The sequence below is a fragment of the Vidua macroura genome, chromosome 5 (genome assembly GCF_024509145.1).
Source record: "Vidua macroura isolate BioBank_ID:100142 chromosome 5, ASM2450914v1, whole genome shotgun sequence".
Lineage (NCBI taxonomy): Eukaryota > Metazoa > Chordata > Aves > Passeriformes > Viduidae > Vidua > Vidua macroura.
In genome coordinates this window covers 26,528,357-26,551,834 of record NC_071575.1, presented here as the reverse complement: position 1 = coordinate 26,551,834, position 23,478 = coordinate 26,528,357, and the positions used below count along the sequence as shown (strand labels likewise).

The 23,478-nt window shown below is 41.8% G+C and overlaps 2 protein-coding genes across 5 annotated transcripts in view; one reads left to right on the top strand and one right to left on the bottom strand.

The window, feature by feature from the left end:
• The first annotated feature begins 3,064 nt into the window (after positions 1 to 3,064).
• YARS2 (tyrosyl-tRNA synthetase 2) lies at positions 3,065 to 16,857 on the top strand. Its single transcript, XM_053978302.1, has 6 exons — positions 3,065 to 3,122; positions 11,510 to 12,431; positions 13,322 to 13,489; positions 14,627 to 14,782; positions 15,108 to 15,278; positions 15,529 to 16,857. The coding sequence occupies exons 1-6, from the start codon at positions 3,065 to 3,067 to the stop codon at positions 15,686 to 15,688; spliced, it is 1,635 nt and encodes a 544-aa protein (XP_053834277.1). The 3' UTR covers positions 15,689 to 16,857.
• A 2,094-nt stretch (positions 16,858 to 18,951) lies between these two features.
• Positions 18,952 to 23,478, bottom strand: part of DNM1L (dynamin 1 like) — a 35,850-nt gene continuing 31,323 nt past the window's right edge. For all 4 annotated transcript variants that reach the window (XM_053977108.1, XM_053977110.1, XM_053977109.1 and 1 more), the window contains 3 exons: positions 22,965 to 23,074; positions 21,647 to 21,806; positions 18,952 to 21,221 (listed from right to left, as the gene is read on the bottom strand). In XM_053977108.1, the coding sequence (XP_053833083.1) occupies positions 21,165 to 21,221; positions 21,647 to 21,806; positions 22,965 to 23,074 (327 nt within the window). In that variant the 3' untranslated portion in view covers positions 18,952 to 21,164. The remainder of the gene's footprint in view (positions 21,222 to 21,646; positions 21,807 to 22,964; positions 23,075 to 23,478) is intronic.

Sequence of the window (23,478 nt, the reverse complement as noted above, 5' to 3'; positions counted from 1 at the left end):
AAGTGCAGAGGCTTGACATGCTCCAGCAGAATATGTCTGTGCATTCCAGCATGGCAAAGGATCAGTATTTAACATCAAAACAAACCCAGGAACATCCACGGGGTCTTTAAATGACAGATGTGTGTCCTCCCTTTCTCTCCCTACCCCAAATTGTGCACAGCTCTGTGTGATGCTGCTCCACAGGCCAGCTGAGACACTGGATGGTGTCTTCCTATGACAAATAGGCACATTTATTGGGAACTCAGCACATTCATAAAAATGAAATGAACCGAAGCAAAAGTGCAGTGAATCACCAGTGGCTGGTCCCTTTGAAGGGAAATGGAAATTGGATATGGCACACTTTTAGAAAGGATCACCTTTCCTCTGCCTCTGTCAATGCCATTTACATGCCACTTGCATTTTTAGCTCAAATCTACATGGGAAAAAATTATTTCATAATGGCTGCATTGAGCTGATAAACAATGGAAAATTGCGGATTTGATTCTATTTAAAAGAAGCACAGAATTATTTTGGACTAGGCACAGTAGCACTAAGTTCTGTTTTAACTTGGTACAATTACAACTGGCCATTCATATGCTGAACTGACATCAAAGAACAATTTATTTTGAGTAATAGCCCATAACTCACACTAACATATGTAATTAGAAATGAAATTTAATATGAGCCCAGGCTATTGAGAGAGAATGGGAAGTGCAGACTTTTGAATTCATACTGTGTAGGAACGGTTTAATAATATGACAGCTAAAGATTAATCACCCATCACAGTGCAAAAATCAGGTAATATTAAACAACCAAACAAAAATCGAGCTGCTGAGCACAAAGGAAACCCATTACAAAAACTGTGGAAATTATATGTGTCAAAGCTAAATTAATTTCTGGTATAACTCAACTATTATGGGTAGAAAAAATAAAGAAAAAAAATAAAAAAGGGACTTGGGGCCTCTGTTTGTGCAGCATGTGGCGGTCCCAAAGCTGAGGCTCTGCCTGGTTAGAAATGGCCATCCAGCCTCCCAGGACTGCAGCCCTGGAGTAGGAGCCTCCCACCAGGGTGGGAAGGAGCAGGGTGGCCACATCCCTGCACCTCTGAGCAGCTGCCCCGGCTGGAGGAGCCTCCAGTGAGTCCTGAGGGGTCTCAACTGAACCACTGGCAATTGCTTGGGCTACAGTCATCCCCTGGGGAGGCTCTCCAGGCTTTCAACTGTTAAATTGCTGTCTTATTAAAAAAACTGCTGCCTGTGAATTACAGTGACTTATCTGCTTCAAATAAAATAAATGAAGTAGAAATGTCACTGTGATAAAACTTCTATATATCATGTAGCACATGGAGAAAAGATACAACTCATGGTTAATGACTCCCCACCTTTCTTTGTCCCTGTAGCTGCTGCACATTTTCTTGAGCTGGTGTCTCACTGAAGCTTTTGCAACTGATTAACAGTCTAATAATTCTGATTGCACTTAATGGATTTATCATTTACCTTTGAATGGCTGCATTTAAATCTTTTTTATCCTGATCATTTCTCAATGTACTCTGTGCTTCTGCCTTGCTATCCACCCCTCACATCACTGAAACTGGGCTTCAAGAAGAAAGCAGGGGCTACCTTTCATGCCCTGCGACAAAAATGCTGTTTTACAGAGGCATTCAGGCAAGGGAGTACAGTGAACAGGAAGATTTCCCTTTGGGTTTAAATGCTGGGTTTGAGGGTTTTTTGACTTGGCTCTTCTGCACTCCTCCCATTCTCCAGCTCTGAACTTGTTGGTTCCCAGGACTTGTCACCAGCTCAAGCTGAAACAATACCTTGTGGAGGGCACATGGCTCTGAACATGCCCATTTCTTGCAGCTGGGAAAAGAGAGCTTTTCTGAGGCTTTTGTGACAGGAGATATGGGGTGGAAAGCTCCAAAGAACCAAATGGAGTAAGTCACAAAAGGTAAAAAGGAGGACTTAAAATGTTTGTCAGTCCCTAGTAAATATCTCAATATATTTTGGAGGTAACCAGCAGTTGCTCTGGATTACTGAGCTTTCTGTAGCACTCAAAGAGAGTGTACCATCAAGAGTACCATCAGAGAAGCTGCCAAAGCTGCCTGTGCTGAGTGTAGGGACCACACTTCTGGGTCTTTTGGTTTGGTTTGGTTTGGTTTATTTTAAAAAGTTGGCTTCTGAAGTTACGTCTGCTCTTCCACTTTACTCAAATGCATTTGAACAAACAAATGTCAGCAGGCCTTAATCTAATTCTGTGGAAGACAGAGAGCAAGAGCCAGCTGCATTGGTTTTAGTCAGCTGGGAAAGTCTCCAATAGCCAGGGTGACTTTCCTGCTCTTTGCTCTTCCTTCTTCACATGAGTTTCTGTGAGCTTTAACAGGACTACAGGGCTGTATTCATGTGTATATATAGTTACATATATATATATATACAACATTATTCTTATATACACTTTAAAATTCATTCCATATATGTGTGTAGGAATATAACCTGTTATACAATCATAGGTTATATAGCAATCATGGTTAACCCTAATAAATGTTAATAATGATCCACTTGTACATAATGATCCATGTTGTACATAAACACAATATCAAGGCCACACATGCAAGAGGCTCCTTTACCCACCACTGTTAATGAAACTGCTATTTATAGAAAACGTGTTTGTTTGTGTGCTCATGATAAAGACTGAGTAATGAATTCCTCAGGGTTATTTCAGGTTCACACACACACACAAAAAATTTAAAGTGCTTACACAGCTGCACCTGGGCTTCTTCCCTTGTATTTGGCAGCCAGGAGCTATCCTGGGCTCTGAAATAGTTTGTCTTGTTTAATATTAACGTTAAGCAATGTAAACAGCTAACAATATCCCATAGTTAGCCATAATGCTAAGATACACATAGCACTAAGCAACCCTCACTCTCTTTATTTGCAAGTATAATTAAGCATTTGTAGACAGGGATATACAGGGCCATTGTCTGCCTGGTTTTCAAGTCACTGGAGTCCCACAGAAATAAGGAAGACTGACCACTGCCAGATCCATTTCAACAGGCTGAGGAAATCCCTAAGTCTCCATTACCCAAATCATGACCGAGCAGCTTCAATTTCCATGGACATCTCCCAGCCTGCAGCTGCTGCACAGGGGTGAGTTAGCAAAGGGAAGGCAAATAATGGAGCAAGCCCCACCACTTAACATCTCTGGGGCCATGTAGGACCACAGACATACTTTCAGCTGACAATGAGAATGAGCATCAGGCTGATCTAATGCTCTTCAGCAGACACTGCATCCAGTTCACTCCTGGCATGGATTGTATCACCATGGAGAAGATGGTATTTCAGGCTGCTCTTCCATCTCTGCTGGTTTGGCCTGCCCAACATTGTAATTTCACAGCTAGAATACTTCTGGGCTGACAGACACTTCACCCAGACTTTCACAGCCAGCAAAAGCCACTGCTTCTTACAAAGTTTAAGATTCTGGGCTATCGATTTTTACCACAAGCTGACCTTGTGGACAGCTGCAGCCAGGGGACAAAGAGCTGCCTCTTAAAGGTGAGGGGTGACATTCAGGAACAGACTCATGCTGAGAGCTGCAGGTGAAGGTAGGCCCTTTTCAGGAAAGACAGAAAATAAAGCCCACCCTTCTGAAACACCTGCCGTCCCCAGACATCCTGTGTTTCACTGATAGACCTGCCTTTCCTAGATATAACCCTGTAGTCCCCCAGGAGATGGGACAAGCAGGGGACTGAGGGCAACCCCCCATTCAACAGACCTCTGCCACATCCAACAGACCTCTGGTACATCAAGGGGTGAGCCAGGACCAGGGGGTCCAACAGGAGCAAAAGGAGGCCAGGCAGGGCTACCCCTAGAAAGTAGCCAGGACAGATGTCCTGGGCAGAGCTGTAACAGGATCCTGGACCTTGGATAAGTTGGGAGACTCCAAGGCAGCTGGGCAGGGCAGGGAGGGCTTGTTTCTTCATATTCAATGGCTGTTTGTACCAGCTACTGCTTTACTTTGTATTTAAACTACAAATGCATTTGGGCACAAGTAAGTTATTCTCCTTTTTTGCAAATGGGTCTTGTATCAAAGCATTTCTGGTAACAGAAGGAACAAATATTTTTTCTCTTAGTGAAACCTGCTTTAGAAAAAAAGATTTTTTTCTTGTAAACCTAGCAGAAACATTAATTTTAAGGTTTCTCCTCCTCCTGAGTTCCATGCAGCCTGATAACTCCATGATGCCTGAGAAGCCAGACTAGATATGATAGCACCTCAATACACAGCAAATCTCTAAACATGATTAGGTGAGAGTACCCTGAAATGTCTTTAGGAGCTGATATCATCCCCTCCTCAAAAACCATTCACTAACCAACTACTTGCCCACATTGTTTATAGGTATTTCAAACAGCACTGATCTTAACAATGATCTGTAAAGTATTCCAGTTGGTAACCCCCCTCTATTATGAAAAACAAACATTTTTTCTCTATCTTTTATCAGTATTTGCAGCTTGCCTTATCGTGTATTTGAAGAAGTCTGTGACATGTTGGGGAAAGTCCCACAGGCCTGGAAGATTTCAGGCAGAATCCCACTCTGTAATTCCCCCTTATCACATAACAGTACACAAGACATGAACAGCCTGAACGAGTGCATTGACTAATGATTCCTGGCAAGAAAGAGCAAGCTTCTCTTGGAAGGAACAGAGCAGAAATATAAATTATTAGCTTTCAGACCACAAACGCATCAAACCCACAAACCCACAAACCCAGACCACAAACCCATCAAATTAATCATCTGTGAACATCAATAACATATAGATATAGATATAGACATAGATATGTCTATATCTATATAGATATAGATAGACATAGATATGTCACCAACCCAGAATGAACACTGACACTGTTGTCTATGTTAGGGAACATCATTTCATGTCTTGCTTAAGTGGTCACCAGGTTCCTTCTGTTTGGTTGAAATATACACTAAACACCTTAAACCAGAATGAGAAATGAGCAATACAACAAATGTTCAGTATCCATTTCAAGATAAACATGAGAAAAACAAACTACATGATGAGAGAAGACACAGCACTGTCATCATTTGTTTTTCTGGAAGAAAAGTGTATGGTGTGTGGCCTCTCTCTTTAGCACTGTACTTTCAGGCTAGTGGTCATATTCTGTTCCTCTTTTCCCTTTCAAATTCTCCCCTCCCATAGGCACATGCTATTCTGTACAGTCATAGCTGTCAGGGTAATATCCAAAACCCATGGATTAATAAAAGTGTGAAATTACCTTTGTCACTTGACACTGCAGAACAATTTAGGTGAACATAAATGTTATCCTATCAGCTCAGCACTGAGTTGAGTTATGCTTCTGCTGGTACAACCAGTTCCTTGTTATTCCTGAAAAATGGCTCCCATTGGGATCTATGTCCAGCATCTTGCCCCCAGGCTAGTGATTATAACTGCAGAAAGCTGCAAGGAAAAAGCAGTAGCCATCGAGTTCCTCAAACATCATATCCCAAGGCTCACTTTCCTTTCTTCAATCAGCAGCCAGGTTCTCAAAGCTTTTTTTTTTTTTTTTTTATGTAACCTGCCAGGAGCATGGCCTGAGGCTGTGCATTATCTCAGCAAGAAAGCTGAGAGGTGCATACAAACAACCTCAAGAAAGAGAAGAGGCTTTGGGGATCCTACATGTTTTCTCAGGAGAAATCTGTTGTTTGTTTATCAACTGCCTAAGCAGGCTGCTTGATGTTAACAGATAGGGTTAGAGATCCTTTTGAAAGGCACCTGGGCTGTGCTGTATCTGCTTCTGCCAAATACAGGTTTCCATTTCTGCAATTTCTGTCAACTGTCAAATCCCATGGTCAGCATTGTGCATAGGGCAAATCAGCCAAATCAGTTTCCTTCAAGTTTTAACAGTTGTGAATCTTGAATTCTGAGGGGACAATGGCACACGAGTGCCAGTGCCCCTGGTCTAGCAAAGTGTCCAAACTGAGAGTGGCCATCACTGCCCGTGCAGAAGAGCTTTGTGTTATTTGAAATACAAGGCAGTCCCAGCATCTGTGCCCACAACACTTCTGACAGACTGAACACCCAACTCATAGGCAGAATCTTATCTCAAATCTTTCTTAGGGAAGTTCCCTTCTCAAAAATTATTTACTCTTTCAAGGCTGCCTACTATGTTCCTCTCCTTACATAGCTATTTATTTCCTAAACCACAAACTTGCATGTACTTGAAAGACATATTTGCTAACAGACTTCACAGTGCATTGTGTGATTGAAAGTAAGATTTCCCATAAAGTACTCAGAGGAAAACTGTTTCCATGTCAGGAAAAGACAATTGCAGGCTGCTGGCACTTTCCTGTGAAATAACAAAATGCACATCCATAATTTCTCTATGTTCAAATAAACACTGTGGTGAATATAGTGACATGAGACACTTGCCAAGTCCACAATCCATTTCTTGTGCTAGAAGCTTTTTTGCCTATCTGAATGAGAAAACAGAGAACTCCACCTTCTGAAAAGCTGTAGCACTGACTGCTACTGAAAGAGCTAATGTCAAAATAGAAAATGTCTTAAAATACTTTCTCCATTGGGTGGAAAACTAGTCCTTGAAAGTACAGTGACATTATTACTTTCCCTAATGCCTGAAAATGACAAGAAAGGATGAAAAAGACTGGAAATTAACTATTTCCACCTGACACCAGTGTTGAATGCTCTTATCAGGCAGAAAAACAAGCATCAGCCATGCTGAGAAGTGAATCAAAAAGCCTGGATGAAAAAGGCAGATGTTAATGTTGTGAAGCAATCATGTCTGGGAATTCTACACATGTGAGGTGTTCAGGTTTCCTTGGCCTTCAGGAAGGTCAGAAGTTAAAGCCAGGAGAAAACTCCCAGTGGGAGAGCTGTACGTTAACAGTGCCTCCCCTTTTTTAAGATATTTTGCTTTTAACGGCAGCTGAGTTCCTCACGTAACACCTCTCATCCATTACCGAGCCACTTAAATAAAGATAGGAATTATTAGCCACATTAAAGGCTTCAATCATTGATCCAGAAAATCAGCTTAGTCTCCCTTGGCTTTTGCATGAACTCAATTATGCAGATGCGGGGCACGTATTACACACTGGCAGGGAAAGCCAAACTCTGCAGAAACACTGTAAATGTATTTACTTAGCTAATACCCCAAAGCTTACCCGTGAATGCTACAAATACCACCAAAATTCTGCATATCAAGCTCTTGTATTGCCACCTCGTGGCTAATGCACATATAACTTGGCTTTATCGGGAAGAGGTTGGATCAGGAATTCCTTCTACTGTATAAGAAGGGAATAAATGCTGGCACAAACTGAAGCAGAGTTTTAAAGTGAGTTACATTTAATAATGATGCTTTGCAATGGAATGAGGATTTTCTCTGAAGGAAGAATGTAAATCAAATACTGGGTGAAAACTCAGGCATGAAGGGGAAACTTAAGCAAGCAGCTCACTCATGATGTGTCAGCTCTGAAGTGTCCCTCAGCCTGGCACTCTTCCTGGTGAGACACAAAAGACAATGGTACCACTAATAAGTGACTTCAAAATTATTCTATTTAAGTAACCCATCTAGGAAATTCTTGTAATGGTTTCCAAGGCCCTCTGTGCTTTGATATTCAATGACAAAGAGAGAGTTGTGGTTTATAGGAAATGTTACCTTTCTTTGGGAATGACATCCCACAATACTATAAGCGTTGACTTTGATTATATCTGCATCTACTTGAGAATAATGAAGGGCAAAGGAGCCATGGGTGAAGAACAAGGAGGAAAATACAAGTGGAGGGGTGCCTACCACTGGAAGTGACATCAAGTACTGCCCAGAGAACTGTGTGGGTGCTCCCCAGGCTCCACCCAGGCCTTTCATACCAGCATTTTACATTTACTTTAATTTCACATAGCAGTTCCCTGAGCTGTCCAAGTAATTTCCTTCAAACCAAAAGGAAGTTTATACACCTGCACTGGCAAGCAGAGGGAGTTTCAGCTTTCATATTTACTTTTATACTTTCTGAAAGCAGAAGGATTTTCTCCTTTCCATCAGCATCATCCAGAATACTAAGTCAGCCAGGATAAAGGATTCATTCTGAACAAATGAATTAGAAAAAGAAACATTTTTATTCTCATTATTATGTCTCATTAGTTCTTATTTTAATCTGTGTTATTTTTCCAAATACATTGCCATGAAAATAATGATCCTTTCATGACTATTCTATTTATCATAATGGAAGCTAAGCCTTTACTATCAGTTCTGGATTTCTTGTGTGAAAATGCTTTCGAAATGCCTGAAAAAATAATTTGCTTACAAGGCTAAAATAAATGGCTTTATGATTTATAGGAAGACAATCACACATAAAGATTGATGATTTATAATGGAAAGACTAAGCACATTAATCATCTCTAGCTGCATCCACATTTCTTCTACTTAGGCTTAGCCTGCCTCCTAATGGGATTTAGTCCCAAACACTTCCTACTTTCCCTGGTTACATTATTGGTATCCCATTATATGGCCAAGAGAGATCACCCTTGGCTTTGCCTTTATCTTTGCGAATGCTTCTCAGAATGAGTAATTTGACCATTACAGTATGGCAGGGTGGCAAAATAGTCACAAAAGTTTTCTCAGTTATGCCACAAACAAATACTCTGTTAGTGAGTGATACCAATCCGTAAGCTTTGGGGAAAAGATACCAAGTGCCTATACACATTGTGTAATTACTTAAATTTCATGGGAGATGCAGAACCTTCTTCCCAAGACTTTTATCTTATTTGAAAATTAAGTCCCTGCATGACTGTTTGTGGAGAATGGAGAGATTTTAGACTTAGGATACTGTCATGTCTAAAAAAGCTGTGTAAAAAAAGAATAATTGCTGAAAGCTAACAAGCCACAAATAATAACATTCTCACAACAGTATTTTAAAAATAAAGAGGATTTTCATAGTTGATTCCGGATTTGGGGTTGTCTTAGAAAAACCCGGTATTAAAACTGAATTTGATGGAGTCTAAAATCAAGAACAAAAGCAGCTGTCAGCACCATAGTCTGCAAACCCCTGGGTCGTTGTAAAGTAAAAAAAAACTATTTAGCATGAAAAAATATGAAAGCATATTCCATATTAATTGGTCTGGTGTTTGAAGGATGGACATTAAATCTAAAACATGATCAATATGGCACGAAGACCAATTAAAAATAGCTATGCACCTATCAGAGAACATATAAAGAGGTCCATGAAAAAGAAACCAAATGAAACAATTACAGCAGAGAAAGAGAGGAGAAGAAAGGAACACACAAGCACCAAATACCCCTGGGTACAGAGAGATGAGGAAAGAGGGAGCTAGTTACTTTTCAGCTGAAAAAGACGACAAGATAAAAAAAGATATTCTAAAAAATAAGAAGATCAAACAAAATAAAATAAATGTGAGGGAGGGTGACAAACCACATCAAAGGAAAACTATTCATTCAAATGCTCTGACTAATCTGAGAGATCAAAGCTGCAGAGGGATTAAGGACTGCAGAAAATAACAACTGTCCTTTTGCCTACAGACACCAGAGAGTCAGGCTACCCCTTAGATGTACATTGAAAGCAAATGCTTTTCCCACCCCTCATAAAGAGAAAAACCCACAGAGTACAGACTAAGCAATAATAAGCAAAGAGGTGTATTGGTATGAGGTGTGCTCTGGAAAGCAGTGGGCATAACCAGAGCATCTGCCATCACAAGGTGATTATCCCAGCACCAGGGAATTTACTGGAGAGGGGCTTGGGAAGGTGGATTCTAAAGCTCATGCTGATGTTGTGGAGCTTTATGCTGGTTCAGCATCACAGCAGCCACAGGCTGTCCCTGTGAAATGAAAGCAGAAGTACAGGAGACATGAATAAAGAACAAAAGGGCAAAAATTAGCTCTGTAACAGAATTAACTGGTTCATTGCTGCTAACACAACACAGCATCTCAGAGATTTCAAAGTTAATTTCTAGTCCTTCACCAGTTTTATTGCCCTTCTCTGGACATGTTCCAGCACATCGAAGTCTTTTGTGTCATGAAGGGACCAAAACTGGACACAGGATTTCGGGTGTGGCCTCACCAGTGCTGAGTAGTGGGACAATCACTGCCTGGGATCTGCTGGCCCCACTATTGCTGACACAGGCCAGGATGCCATTGGGCTTCTTGGCTACCTGGGCCCACTGCTGGCTCATGTTCAGCCATCCTCAACCAGCAGCCCCAGGCTGATTTTCCCCAGGCAGCTTCCCAGTCACTCTTCTCCCAGCCTGTAGCATTGCAGGGGGTTGTTGTGAGCCAGCAAGGGAAGAAAAAGGGATTATCTGAAGTCAGTGGCCCCTTCCAGCACAAAGGAATCAAACCATCTGCTCCAGCTGGGCAATTACCTGAACCTACAGCAAGGAAGAACTTGCCATAGCCATTGTGTTTGCTAGCACTTAAATAGGAATAGAGAATGCTAGAGAAGAGGAATTTCAGCTGAGTGTCAAAGTGGTGCATGGAGAACATTACCAGGCCCACTATGAGACAACGGCTGGTTTTCAGGATCTGGTGTGTCAGAACTACTCTTCTTGCCACTATTATTTGGCGAGTTAATAATCTAAACTTTGCTAAGTTTGCACAGTATTTCCATTTATTGATCTTCCCATTGTATTCTCACCTCTACATATTGCTTCTAACACAGAATAGCAAAGATTTTGACAATGTCTACAAAGTGCTTGCCATTGTCTCAAAGGTAACCAGCTGACCAACTGAGCCCCTTTTCCAGTCAGTGGGAACCTCACCAGACTGCCACAGCTCCTCAAATATGATGGAGAGTGGCTTAGACATTTCATCCACCAGTCCCCTCAGATCACGTGAAAGCATCTCATCATGCCTTATGGAGTTGTGGACCCTCAGGCTCCTTAGACAGGCTCAAACTTCATCTTCTCCTGCAGCAAGTGCTTCATTCTCTTCATCCTTACCTTTCCTTCTGCAACTCTGCCGGGGTGCTTGGAACACCTGCCAGTGAAGACTGAGGCAAAAAAACCATTGTATACCTCAGTGTTCTCCACATCCCAGGTGCTCCATTCCCCTGCAGAGGGCCCATGTTTCCTCAGCCTTCCTTTTATCACCCACGTGCCTACAGCTGCACACCTCTATCTATAGTTTGAGTCACCTCTTCCCAAGCATTCAAGATATGTAACACAGCTAAAAATGTCTAGGAATATAGCTAACACATTCTAGGAATACAGCTAATAAATCCTGGTAACACAGCTAATAAACTCTAGTGTCTGTAAATTCTAAAGCCCCGGCGTGACCAACTCAGGCCCGTGCTACCCGCTCTGCCTTGCTGCCAGCCGAGGGGCTGATTCCCAACGCCTGACAGCACCTGAAATCCCGGGATCTGGGGTTGGGAAAAATGCAGGGGAGGAGGAGCCAACACACGCCGGTTTTGTCGCATCTTTAATGTCGCGGAGAAGTACCAGCCAGCGCACAGCGTGACCGCAGTCCCGCCGTGCCGGGTACCCCACACGCCCCTCAGGCCCGCCGAGCAGGCTCTCCCGAGCAGACCACCCCGCTCGGCCCACGCCGGCTCCCGGTTCCGGGGCGGTCCCGGCGCAGCGGCCCCGCCCGCCGCGGCGCTCCCGGCGTGCCCCGCGCGCGATGGCGGCGCCCGCGCTGTGCCGTCGCTGCGGGCGGGCGGCGGGGCCGTGGGGCCTCGGCCGGGCTCCGCTCCCGCCGCCGCCCCGCCGCCGGGCCCACGAGCAGGCGCGGCGGGCGCGGGGCGCCGCGGGGCTGCTGGCGGCGCAGTGCGAGCGCGGGCTGTTCCAGGAGGTGTTCCCGGCGCAGAGCGCGGAGGAGCAGCTGCCGGCGCTGCTGCAGCCGGGCCGGCCGCCGCTGGCCGCCTACTGCGGTTTCGACCCCACGGCGGACTCGCTGCACGTGGGGCACCTGCTGCCCGTCATGGCGCTGCTGCACTTCCAGCGCGCGGGCCACGACGTCATCGCCGTGGTGGGCGGGGCCACGGCGCGGCTCGGGGACCCCAGCGGGCGGGAGCGCGCGCGGGAGCCGCTGCCGGTGGGGCGGGTGCGCGCGCACGCGCGGGCGCTGCGCGCGGGGCTGGAGCGGCTGTTCGGGAACCACCGGGAGCTGTTCTGGGAGCCGGGAGCCGGGCGGCTCGGCCGCGCCGCCCTGCTGGACAACGCCCGCTGGCTCGGCCGGGAGCCGCTGCTCCGCTTCCTGGGCGGCGCCGGCGGGCGCCTCCGCATGGGCACGCTGCTGAGCCGGCAGAGCTGCCAGGCGCGGCTGCGCAGCGCCGAGGGCATGAGCCTGGCCGAATTCCTGTATCCCGCGCTGCAGGCCTACGACTTCCTGCACCTCCACCAGCACCACGGCTGCCGCATCCAGCTGGGCGGCCACGACCAGATGGGAAACATCATGTCCGGATACGAGCTCGTCACCAAGTACGGCGGGAGCGCGGGGCGGGAGGTGATGCGCAGGGTCTGGGGATCGGGCAAGATGCGTCAGCGGTGGTGTGGCCAGCGGGATCGGGGATGTCACTGTCACCTGTGCTGGGTAGTGGCGAGGCCGCACCTCGAGTGCTGTGTCCAGTCCTGGGACATTGAGGTGCTGGAGCGAGTCCGGAGAAGGGCGGCGATGGCGTGGACTGCCCGGGGAGGGGGTAGAGTCGCAGTCCCTGGAGGTGTGTAAGGAAAGACTGCACATGGCGCTTAGTGCCATGCTCTGGGTGACATGGTGATGTTTGGTCACAGGTTGGACTCGACGGTCTCAGAGGTCTTGCCCAACCTCACCAATTCTGTGATTCCATGACAGAATGCTGTGCGACTTGGTGCTCACAGTCTCTAAAGCAACAAGAGATTTGGCCACACACAAATCTCTGTGATTTGAGAGGAGTAACTAATTGGCCTGACACAGCTTGGTACATTTGGACCATGTTTATATGAATCTTTAAGTAAAATAATAGGTTCTTGTATTAGTAAATCCAAGAACCAAAATCAAACACCCTGAAGCATGGTACAAAATTGAGACATGTCTGCCAGCACACTCATCCTGGTGTAATCACACCAAATATGATTATGCGTCAGTTGCAGTGTATAATATATAAACTACTTAAAGTACATAAATGTCTTTGATACATACAAAAGAACTTAAGAACTTAGGGTGCTGGTTTTTTTCCCTAAAGCCCTCTTCACACAACAGTGTTCTGGCATCTTTTTGCCCATCACGCCCAGCTTTATATCAAGGATAGAATCTTGCAGAATGCTTGTATTTTACTCAGCTTTACCAAGATATGATTTATTTTTCTTAACGTGCAGTGACTCTCTTTTCTCAGGATGACAGGAGCAGATGTGTTTGGAATTACTGTACCTCTTATTACCAGTACTACTGGCGATAAACTGGGAAAGACTGCTGGAAATGCAGTTTGGCTCAACAGGGATAAGACCTCTCCATTTGAGCTGTATCAGTTTTTTGTCAGACAGCAAGATAATGTAGTTGAAAAGTAAGTTTTTCTCCATCTTGCTTTTTGTCGTTGTTCATAAAACCTGATTCTAACTGTTCACTGTAACTGCTTCATTTAATTATGTGCAACACGAGAATCCATGGAGATCCATGGAGAAGCATGTGTTAATTATAACTGTTCACGAAATAAACAGGCATGACTGGTTCCTAAGTAGACGGGATAGTGGAACTTCCATATGCTGAAATACACATCAGAAAGTTAGAAGGTGGATGAGAAAGGAGTGAAGCATAATGCATTAACATAATGCATTTTGTTTTGCCAGTGGGCTGACTCTCTTACATGGGATATTAGTTTTAGTACTGTAGCATCACAGTTTTTTTCAGTACACTACATTACTACATTGATTTTAATATCTTGTTCTGTGTTCTTTTCTAAATCTGTTTTACTTTAAATGTCAATAGTACTGTTAAATCTGAGCTACTTCCCTTTCATATTGGGACCTGCCTTATAACTTACTTACCTCTCTCAAAAGTTTATCCCCTGATAATTCAAATCCATGTTCTGATCCCCAGCACCTTCACCCAGACTGAAAAGAAAGGTATGTGGGTACTTAACACTAAAATATTTCGGCCATTCAGACTTTTTACCAGTAAAGGTACCTTTAATACACTGCATAGGACTGACAGCTCGTTAAAATGGACTTTGTTGTAAAGAGTAGGCTTAGGATGCATCTTTAAATGCTTGATTATCCTAAATAATCTTCCTGCTGAGATACTTGCCAATACAAGTATACTTCTGTCCCATGATGGCCACAGACTGGCAGTGCGATTTTGCATTAGCATATTATGAATCTCCTAGGATAAATACAAAACCTTGTTAGTTGACACACAATTCCAATAAATCCTATAAAAGTTTCAAGAGAAAACTAAATTGTTGGCTGCAGTACAAGCTTCATAAAAGCAGCTGACACTATCTTATACCTGAATACTTGACCTTACACAGAATATTAAGTAAAATGTGAGTTTTAAAGATTTGATTGAAAGGACAGAGCATCTTAATATATATTTCTTAAATTGACTAAGAATCATTTTCATGCAGTTACTGAAGTTTGAATGACAAAGGCAGGGAATCTATAATGATGGCTGTATAGACAAAGTATTTTTTCCCTGCACATAGATACCTGAAACTATTCACCTTCCTTCCCCTTGAGGAGATTGCCCACATCATGGAAATGCATGCTAAAGAACCTGAGAAATGGGGACCTCAGAAACGACTGGCTGCAGAAGTGACTAAGCTTGTCCATGGTAGAGAGGGGCTGGAATCTGCTAAGAGGTAGAGTTTGATTTATCAAGCAGTTTTGCTTCAGATTTCTGTGGTAATTCTCCATAGCTTTTCAGGGACTATTTTAATCTAGTAAGTTGTTGCTTAGATGTTAAAAGAGAAAAATGTAATAATCCTGTAGAGACTTAAAAATGCACTGAAAATATTTAAAAAAAGTTGCAGGGCAGTAGGGTACAATAAGGAAATGGGGGTGTATTTAAAGTATTTCTGTTAGTTTGTGGGCTCCCAAAAGAAACTGGGAGGGGGAATCTGATGAGTTGAGTAGCACTTTGTGTGAAGACTAGCTCTGTATTTTGAATGCTCTTTGTTCTCACAGGTGCACCAAGGCCCTTTATTACAGCAGTGTGGAGGCACTGGAAGAAATGTCTGACCAAGAGCTACAGGAACTTTTCAAACAAGCTACTTCTGCTGAACTGATGCTTGAACCTGGGATGACTGTTCTTGACTTGTGTCGCAAAGCAAATGCAATTCCAGATGGACCTAGTGGGTAAGTTCTCACCTGTGCTCATGGGTAAATACTCAAAACAGTATTTACCCTTCTCAGAAAGAACTGAGTAGTGGAGGCTAAGGTTAATTTCAGTCACTGTTGACCTGGACTAGGAGTGAAGTGCAGAAGAATCAAAATTAATTTAATTATGTATCCAGCAACAATAAAAAAAAAACACCTAAGTGAACTTTCAATTCTTAATAAATAGCTTTCTCTTGCAATTAACAGTTGTTTCTGTTTTGTTTTTAAGGTACCGGAAAATTACAGATGGAGGAGTTTCAATAAATGGGAATCGTGTAACTAATCCTGAGACTGTTCTTATTCTGGGACAGCATATTCTGAAGAATGGAGTATCATTACTTAGGGTTGGAAAGAAAAATTACTACATTATAAAATGGCTGCAGTTGTGACAACAGAATATCTCCCTAAAATGACAGGTCTCTAACTGTGCTACTTGAAGATGTACTTGAAGATATTTCTGTACTGTGCATTACTACACAGCTCACAGACTGCCCAACACTTCTTTTTCAAAGTGCACCAGAGTTCAAATAAAGGAGCTCAGTTAAACCACTGAAGAGATTGTAGATACTCTGCCTTATTCAAAGAACCACTCATAAGGATCTGCATAAGAAGAAAATGAAAAGATTAATTTCAAAGTCCAGCAATGGAGATGTGTTTCCACTCCTTTAACAGCCCTCTGTGTTGTAGGAGAACAGTGCCCAGTTATTCCACAGGATAACCCAAAGGAAAATGAGCCAAAGCAAACTCAAACCCACTCCTTCTTACAGCTAATGTGTGCTTGTCCAACCAAGAAACCTTGCTGGGGGCAAGGTTTGCTTTGAAGGAAGGTGCAGAAAATTCAGAATAAAGGACTAAATGAAAAAGCACTAATGTAAATTGGTTTTTGGTAATGTATGGGGACACATTGCACCAAAGTTTTCCAGCCTTCCTGTGAGAATACACAGCAAATTCAGTTTCGGAATCTGAAAGTACAGAGTCTTTCAAAGCTTAAATCAACCTAATGAATCCCTTTTAGGCCTTCTGTGTGCATAGTATGACTTACAAGGTGAGTGACAGTCATTCCACTTCTTTGGTCCTGTGAATGACTGGATCCATGCTATCCAGCATTCCTTGTTGAAGGAATATCTTGGTACTAGTTCTTAGGCTCTGCAGTCAGCTGGAAGATAGTACATTATACCAGAAGACTTGGAGCATGTACATGGAAGGTTTTTTTTTTTTAATGTTAGCTGCTCAGGAGTTGTGGGTGAACAGCACCACAGGGATCTCTGGACCAGGAAACACATGAGGGAAGCTGAAGTGCTTTGCAGTGTTGCTTTCAAGGATCAGGCCTCACTCTGAAGCCATGTGGAGAATAATTTGCAGTGACAGCAGTCCCAAGGGGGGAAGCCTTAATCTTAGCTTCTGGAATGTGGTATGTATTCTAGAGTCGGGTGGGGAGTTTGTTATTGTTTTAGGTATCTTTTTAATGTTTCTTTTTACTTGATAAGTTTCATGCTGATTTCATTTGCACCATGACTCAAGATTTCAGCAGTAATAAAATACAGTGGCTTGCTTGTTAGAGATGACAGTTTCTTCTGGCAATGGAACTGAAATAATGGCACTTTCAGAAGCTCAGCATGTTCTTAGTGTTAGTTTCAGTTTCCAGATCCTACTTACCTGTCTCATAACATCTCTAGCCTAATCTCTATTACATAACAAAGAAAAGTAATTTGAGTAATTTCTACCTCAAAGAAAGCACATGGAAGAAAAGGGGGAAGGGAAGGGGAAGGTTCATCCACCTAACACAGCCACCTTGTTCCTTAAATAACAGAAGCATTAGAGCAAATCAGAAACATGCACCTGGGACCAAAATACTCCAGTACACTCCCATGTTCACCTCTAGAGAAATACAACAGAGCCCATTTGAGAGTTTCTTTCTGGTTACAGGAAAAACTCCTAAGAATAAGTAGTGCTTCACGTCTGATCTGTTTCTTTCCTGTTTGCTGTCATGGCCAAATGGTGCAGATGCACATATATCCACGTCTAATAAATCAATAAATTTATTTTTTAGCAGTATGAAACAAAAAAAGAAATAAAGTTTTTTGCATGCCAGGTTTCTAATAAGATTCATAAACCCCAAGAAATTTAGTCCATGCTTGCCTTTGACCAAGTCCTAGCACTCCAAACCCTTCCCTGACTCTTCCCAGAGAAACAGCTGGATACCAGCTCTATTTGCCATGACCATACAGGGTCATCACAACTGAGCATATGAACACCTGTGTCAAGGATCAAGGATGATTGGAAAAATGAACAATTCTTTCTTAGTCTGGTCTTATTTCTTATATACAGGTACATTCAGATAATCAGGGAGCTTGTCCAAACTTGTTCGAACGTGTACAAGGAGTAATTAATATTAAAGTATTTAACATGGTTACACATGCATGATTTAAAAGTGCAAAAAGAAAAGTAGTTATTTGGGCAAGATATTTAAAAAAACCTAAAACGAACAAACTAAAAAAACTCCACCAAAAACATTTGTACAGCACAACCTGGAAGACTTGAATTTAACCTTATTGTGGCACCTACCAGTTAAGAAGTAAAGGGTTAAAGGGTGAAAGGGCATGCACCAGGTAAACTCAAAACTGTGGGAGCATGAAAGCACCTTCACTAGTTTAAACAGTGTCACTGAGCACAAAACCATATCCAAGTGGAATTAAACTCCTCTAGCTCTCACCTCAAAGCAGTGTTTAATTAGCAACAAAAAGCAGATGCAGTGGAGATCCTCAGTGACTACAGAAAACACCAGCTATTGCTCTCAAAGCTGAAGGAGAAAACTGCAGAAAAATAAAATTACCCAGGATAATTCCATTCAAGTTCCCAGCACGGGCACAACAAAGTAGCAAGTTGTTTCTTTCCCCTGCTGTGGTCCATAAATCAAGGAGCTGAGTTTGCCATATCCAATCTGGCATCTGTCATTCATCCACAAAGCAATGAATAAAGGCAGTTTTTATGCAAGGTCTGCTCCGTTTACTTCAGAGTAATGTCTGAAGCACACAGACACCACTAGTCCCTCTACCCTTCTGTTTCACTAAGTAAAATTTGAACTTGACTACTAAATAAAAACTGTTCACATCAGGAGGATACTGTGTTTTAGTTACAGCGGGACTGCAACAGCTTAGGTAACAAGGTCAGACATTACTAATCGGAACTTGGCTACAGGAAGTTTTCTCCTCCATGATTCTCTCCCCCCTGGAGAGCAAGTTAGCTAAAATTTGTGCCCTGGTGACAAAAGTTTTTCAAGTTTAAATTAAATAAGGCGATCAAGAAGACAGTTGTAAACCATCAATCTAATCTGGGAATTTTTCAGTTGCTGCCCTCATTAGGCTTTTTTCCACAGCTTCCCCCTAACTTCTTTTAATCCTGGTAGTAATAGTAGCATTTGAAGTATTTTAGCGCAGTTCCAGAGCACAACTTGGTTCAAACCTATCAGTAGGCATGAGCAGCCTGTCTACATTATGAGTTATGGAACTATTCAATAATGCAGAATTGAGTAAGAACAAGTGAAATCATAACTAAGGCTGTACACATATAGGAACTTATACTACTAACTTACAAGTGCATGTAAATCCTGCCACCAGAACTACAAGTCAGCCCAAAATTATTTCTAGCGTAATTAATTTTGTGTATTATCTGTTTATTAAATAACAGGATTGTTACAGCATGGACCTTCAAAGTCTTGCATTAAGGATTACAAATCAAGTTCATTTCTTGGCACTCCAACATTACCAAATTGAAACTTTTTGTGAAACTTAAACAAAAAAAGTCGTAACATTTCAGAAACCAAATTAACACTGGAAATTTCACATGACATTACAGAGCCAGGTATCACTTGCAAGAATTTCTTCAATAAATGAAATTCATTTGCTTTATGCAGCATTTCAAAACTTTACAAATCAGAGTATTTCTTAACAAAGAGACTGTTGACTGAACTTTGGGAGTTAAAGCTTAGGTAGCAGATCACTTATGGACGGCACTACCTTGTTGAAAACTTCTTGGATGTTGAAAGCAAAAGGGAGAGAGGTATCAGATGAATACCAAACAGAAGTGCAATGCTTTTGACAAAACTTAAAAAGCTTTCACTGATCACCAAATTGATTTAAAAAGTGGTTTGCACTTCAGTCATATTTCTTAAATCTGAGAACTACCATCCCTGGATACCATGCAAGATAAAAGCATTACGTGTAATGCATACACCATGACTTTTTAGGCTGTTTAAAAATACACAATATATATTTCTGTGTTCTGCATTAATTACCTCAGATCATACACAAAGTATCCAAAAGTTGTATCTTTTAGACTTAACTCCTTGTGCTCATATTGATGCCAAACTGAAGATTACCATACATTTTTAAACAGAGCTTCTTGTAAACTGAATTTTTAAATTTTCAATCTTTAGCAGCTTACCAGAGGAATTCCTTTTTTGCTAACTGATTTCAGGGGGAAGGAACTGCATATGGTAATGAAACCCGCTCTATCGTGGCCCAGTACCATAAAATCAAGCCACAGAGGCTAACAGCAGTGTCCTATTATTCATGCAAGTTGTGTTAAAGAAAATGTATCAGCAACACTATGGTAAACATTTTCACTTTATGCAAAAAGAGTGAATCTGCTTGAAAAGTACATGCAAGTATGCTGGCTGGAGTTTAAATAAATTTTTATTCATAAAAATTAAAATGTTTCTTTTTCAAGGCTAGTGTTATCAATAGTTATCTGTATGAATTATAATCAGAAGAAAAAAAGAAACCTCATCAACTTAATTTCCAACCTAAAATTTCATAATCTTATGATTGTCCTCAAAAAAAAAGCTACTTACAGCACAATAAGATTTCCTCAAAAGCAACTGTAATCTCTGATATAAATATTCCAATTCCACAGACTTCCTTTCATACTGTCATACATTCCAAAATTTTCAGAATTTGTGGGCATCCCCTTCTCCCTGGCCAACTTAATCTGTTTTTAAAAGAAACGCTTATTATCCCATGACAGTTTTGAAATCCAGTTTTATTTTTCAGTTCTGCCAGAGCAAATTTTACTGTCAGATGGTCCAGGGGCTTGGTCCCAGTGGGGGAGGAAGGGGAAGGTGTCCTTGTGCCTGATTATAAACTCCAACATTCATACACAAGCTCCAGTGCACATTAATAACTCTGCAGCCACTTTTTAGTAGGCTGTTCTTGTTCGCAAGCTCCAGGCTAATTCTTCCTACATGATACTCCATGAAATCAAAGTCTGACGTTTTGTCTGCCATTGAAACATTTGGGGACAAAGAGAAAAAAAAAGAGGGAACACACACACACATAGTAATACGCTCGACATCTCTACTGTGCTATAAAATGGAGACCTCCATCTGTCACAGTGCATGCAATATATTAATGAAAGAAAATACTCGGTGCTCTCTTTTCTTCACAGTATTGAAACTTCTACTGGAAAAGCAGCTTAAAACTATGCCACAAGACTACACCGGCCGTCTTAACCACAGGCAACCTGTTCAGCAAGTCAGGCACTGGAACTTAAACGTTTTTCCCCAAGTTCAAATGAGACTGTCACTGAGACAGAAGACTTGGTCTGCTTTAATTTGCACCAGAAACCTGGTAAGGAAACATTTAGAGCCATTTATTACATGGATTAAATACGACTTCTTTTGCAAAATACAGCATATTTTTCTGTTTGCAAATCAAACCAACTGTCTTTACATGAGCAGATTTACACAGTTGCAGTACACAGATAAGAAGAGTTCATAAATAAAAATTCTACTCCGTATACCATGCCTAGCAATTGTCAAGCCAATGTAACCTCCAATGCATATAAATAGTGTGGCTGATACAGTCTTCACCAAAGATGTGTCTCACGGATCTCTGCAATGATCTGGCTGGCTCGCTGCAGGGCCTGCACACAGGAACACACAAAAGCCAGAGTTAGTTATGTTGGAGAGGTTTCCCAGGGACAAAACAGCAGCAGTCTGGGAAGTGCAAAGCTAAAAATCAAACCAAGGCTAATCAGTGTCATTACGAAACAAGTGGCAACCCATTAAATTCTCAAGAAGGGCAGACTTTTTCACCATACACAGTTTTAAAAGTCTGCCATAAAAGATAAAAATTGCACCTACTTTCTATCTAGCCTGCTCAACTGCAGATGTAAAAGTTCATATGTAATCCTTTCTGGTCATGTATTGGTTTTAATTCCTCTATCACAGAAAAGCAATACACTGGCACAGTCTTAAAAAGCAGTAAAGAAAAAAGGAAGACAAGTTTTCAAAAAGCCTCTCATTGATATGGTGAACTGCTCCCAGGAGCTCCTGATCTCTTCATTACCTTTAGCATGTCAGCTGCCTCTTTCCTGCGCTGTGCCATGTCTTCAGACTCTGTGAGAAGGTCATCCAACAACAAGGATTTGTACAGCTGGCCCACTAGCTCACTCTGGAGAGTGTCCTTCACGTGGTTCACCAGAAAATGCATCACTGCCTTTGGCACACTGCAAGCACATAAAGATTGTTTCTTTAAAATAATGGTTCAAAACCAGGCTGTTCCAGATGAAAAATGCACAATGAGGGCAAGCAGCTACACAAAACCTTGGCTCAAACTACCAGGAATCTATCACTACCACAAATAAAAGCTCTCCCAAGTAAAACCAGCATCATGTACAATATTAGGGTAGAACTAATTCATATAAACTTAATTTCTTCCAAATAGAAAAGCTGCATTGTAAAAAAAACATGAAGAGTGTAAAACACAAAATAACTTTGCTCATTAGAAACCAACCTATCTCTACTGTGCATGGGATGACATACATTTGTCAACCCTAAAACCAAATTTTATGTGTAAATGGGAAGAGAAAGAGGCAAAGAAATAATTTATATCTCTGCTATTACACAGTACAAGCAGTGCAGTAAAGTTAAGGTAAACAAAGCACTCCCCTGCCATGAAATACTAAAAATTACATTGAAGGTATTAGTTTACTGGATAGACTAAAATGCCTATGAGCCTCACTAACCTGTGCTAAAATCTAGTTTCCAGATTCCTGTACTTCCCCCACAAACTTCCCATATACATAAAAATATAAGTATATATGAAGTTAGACATTTTCACAAAGACATAAGCAAAAAAAGTTTTATAGAATTCCTCATTAAAGAAAAGGTATGTCATTTTTAAGGCAAAACTTTTAAGGCATTTTCCACAGTAGAATGAACTTTTTCATGCCATTTCCATCTTTATAGCTAAGTGCTAGAAAACTGAGCCACACACACTAGCTCCGATTTGACCTTCCCATTTGAAATAACAGGATGGCAAAGCTAAATTCTCTTGGGGTACACAGCACCTAGAGTTATTTCCAGTTATTTGCTGCAAATCTTCCATCTGAATTGAAGCATCCTCCAGAAAAGCAGGCATCTCCTAAATAATTAAACCTTTTACTTATTATACAGAACTTGAAACGATTAGAGGAAACAAGTGCTTCTTCAAACTGTTTCATTCTGTGAAGGGTCAAATTTTACTGCTGCTGTCCCTTCTAAAAAATTAATTTATTTCCTGTCTTCTTACAAACATAAGGACATGCTAAAAATAACATGATTATATATATGATTCTTGAAATATCACAATATGGCTTAAATATTTCAAGGAAGTTTGGGTTTACCTGTCCTGAATGTTCTTCCTGACAATAAGGAAGTAAGATTTAATAAGTCGTTCAATCACTTCACAATCTCGTTGCTCACGGGCAGAAAGTTTGCGTGCAACAGGTACAGGCTGTGTGAAAAAATAAAACCCTCAGCTTACCAATTCTACTCATTTCCATTTGCAAATACAACTCAAAACTCTAACTACTGCTCTTTTAGCCTGAGTTTGATAGATGTAACCTGTCTTGCAAAAACCTGTAATTCTGCAGAAATAAAATTAGAGACATATCAAAATCCACATGTGTGAAACAAAGGTCAGAGGGCACCACTACATTTTTTCTAAAGCTCTCCAAATACTTCAAGTATCTCCATCTGTTTTTAACTTAAGTGGGTTTTGTCTTTAATGGTGGTTCTCCTCTAATATAAACATTAAATTTCAGCACAAGAAAAGCAGGAATTTGAGCTGAGTTAAGATTTATTTCTATACCAACAGCTATCTAGGCAAGGAGTTCCCTTGCACAGGAATTTGTGAAA

Excerpts from the sequence above, each read along its gene's own strand:
- YARS2 (XM_053978302.1), top strand. The coding sequence starts at position 3,065 with ATGACCGAGCAGCTTCAATTTCCATGGACATCTCCCAGCCTGCAGCTG. Across the intron at positions 12,432-13,321 it reads GGATACGAGCTCGTCACCAA|GATGACAGGAGCAGATGTGT; the intron begins GTACGGCGGGAG and ends CTCTTTTCTCAG. Across the intron at positions 13,490-14,626 it reads CAAGATAATGTAGTTGAAAA|ATACCTGAAACTATTCACCT; the intron begins GTAAGTTTTTCT and ends CCCTGCACATAG.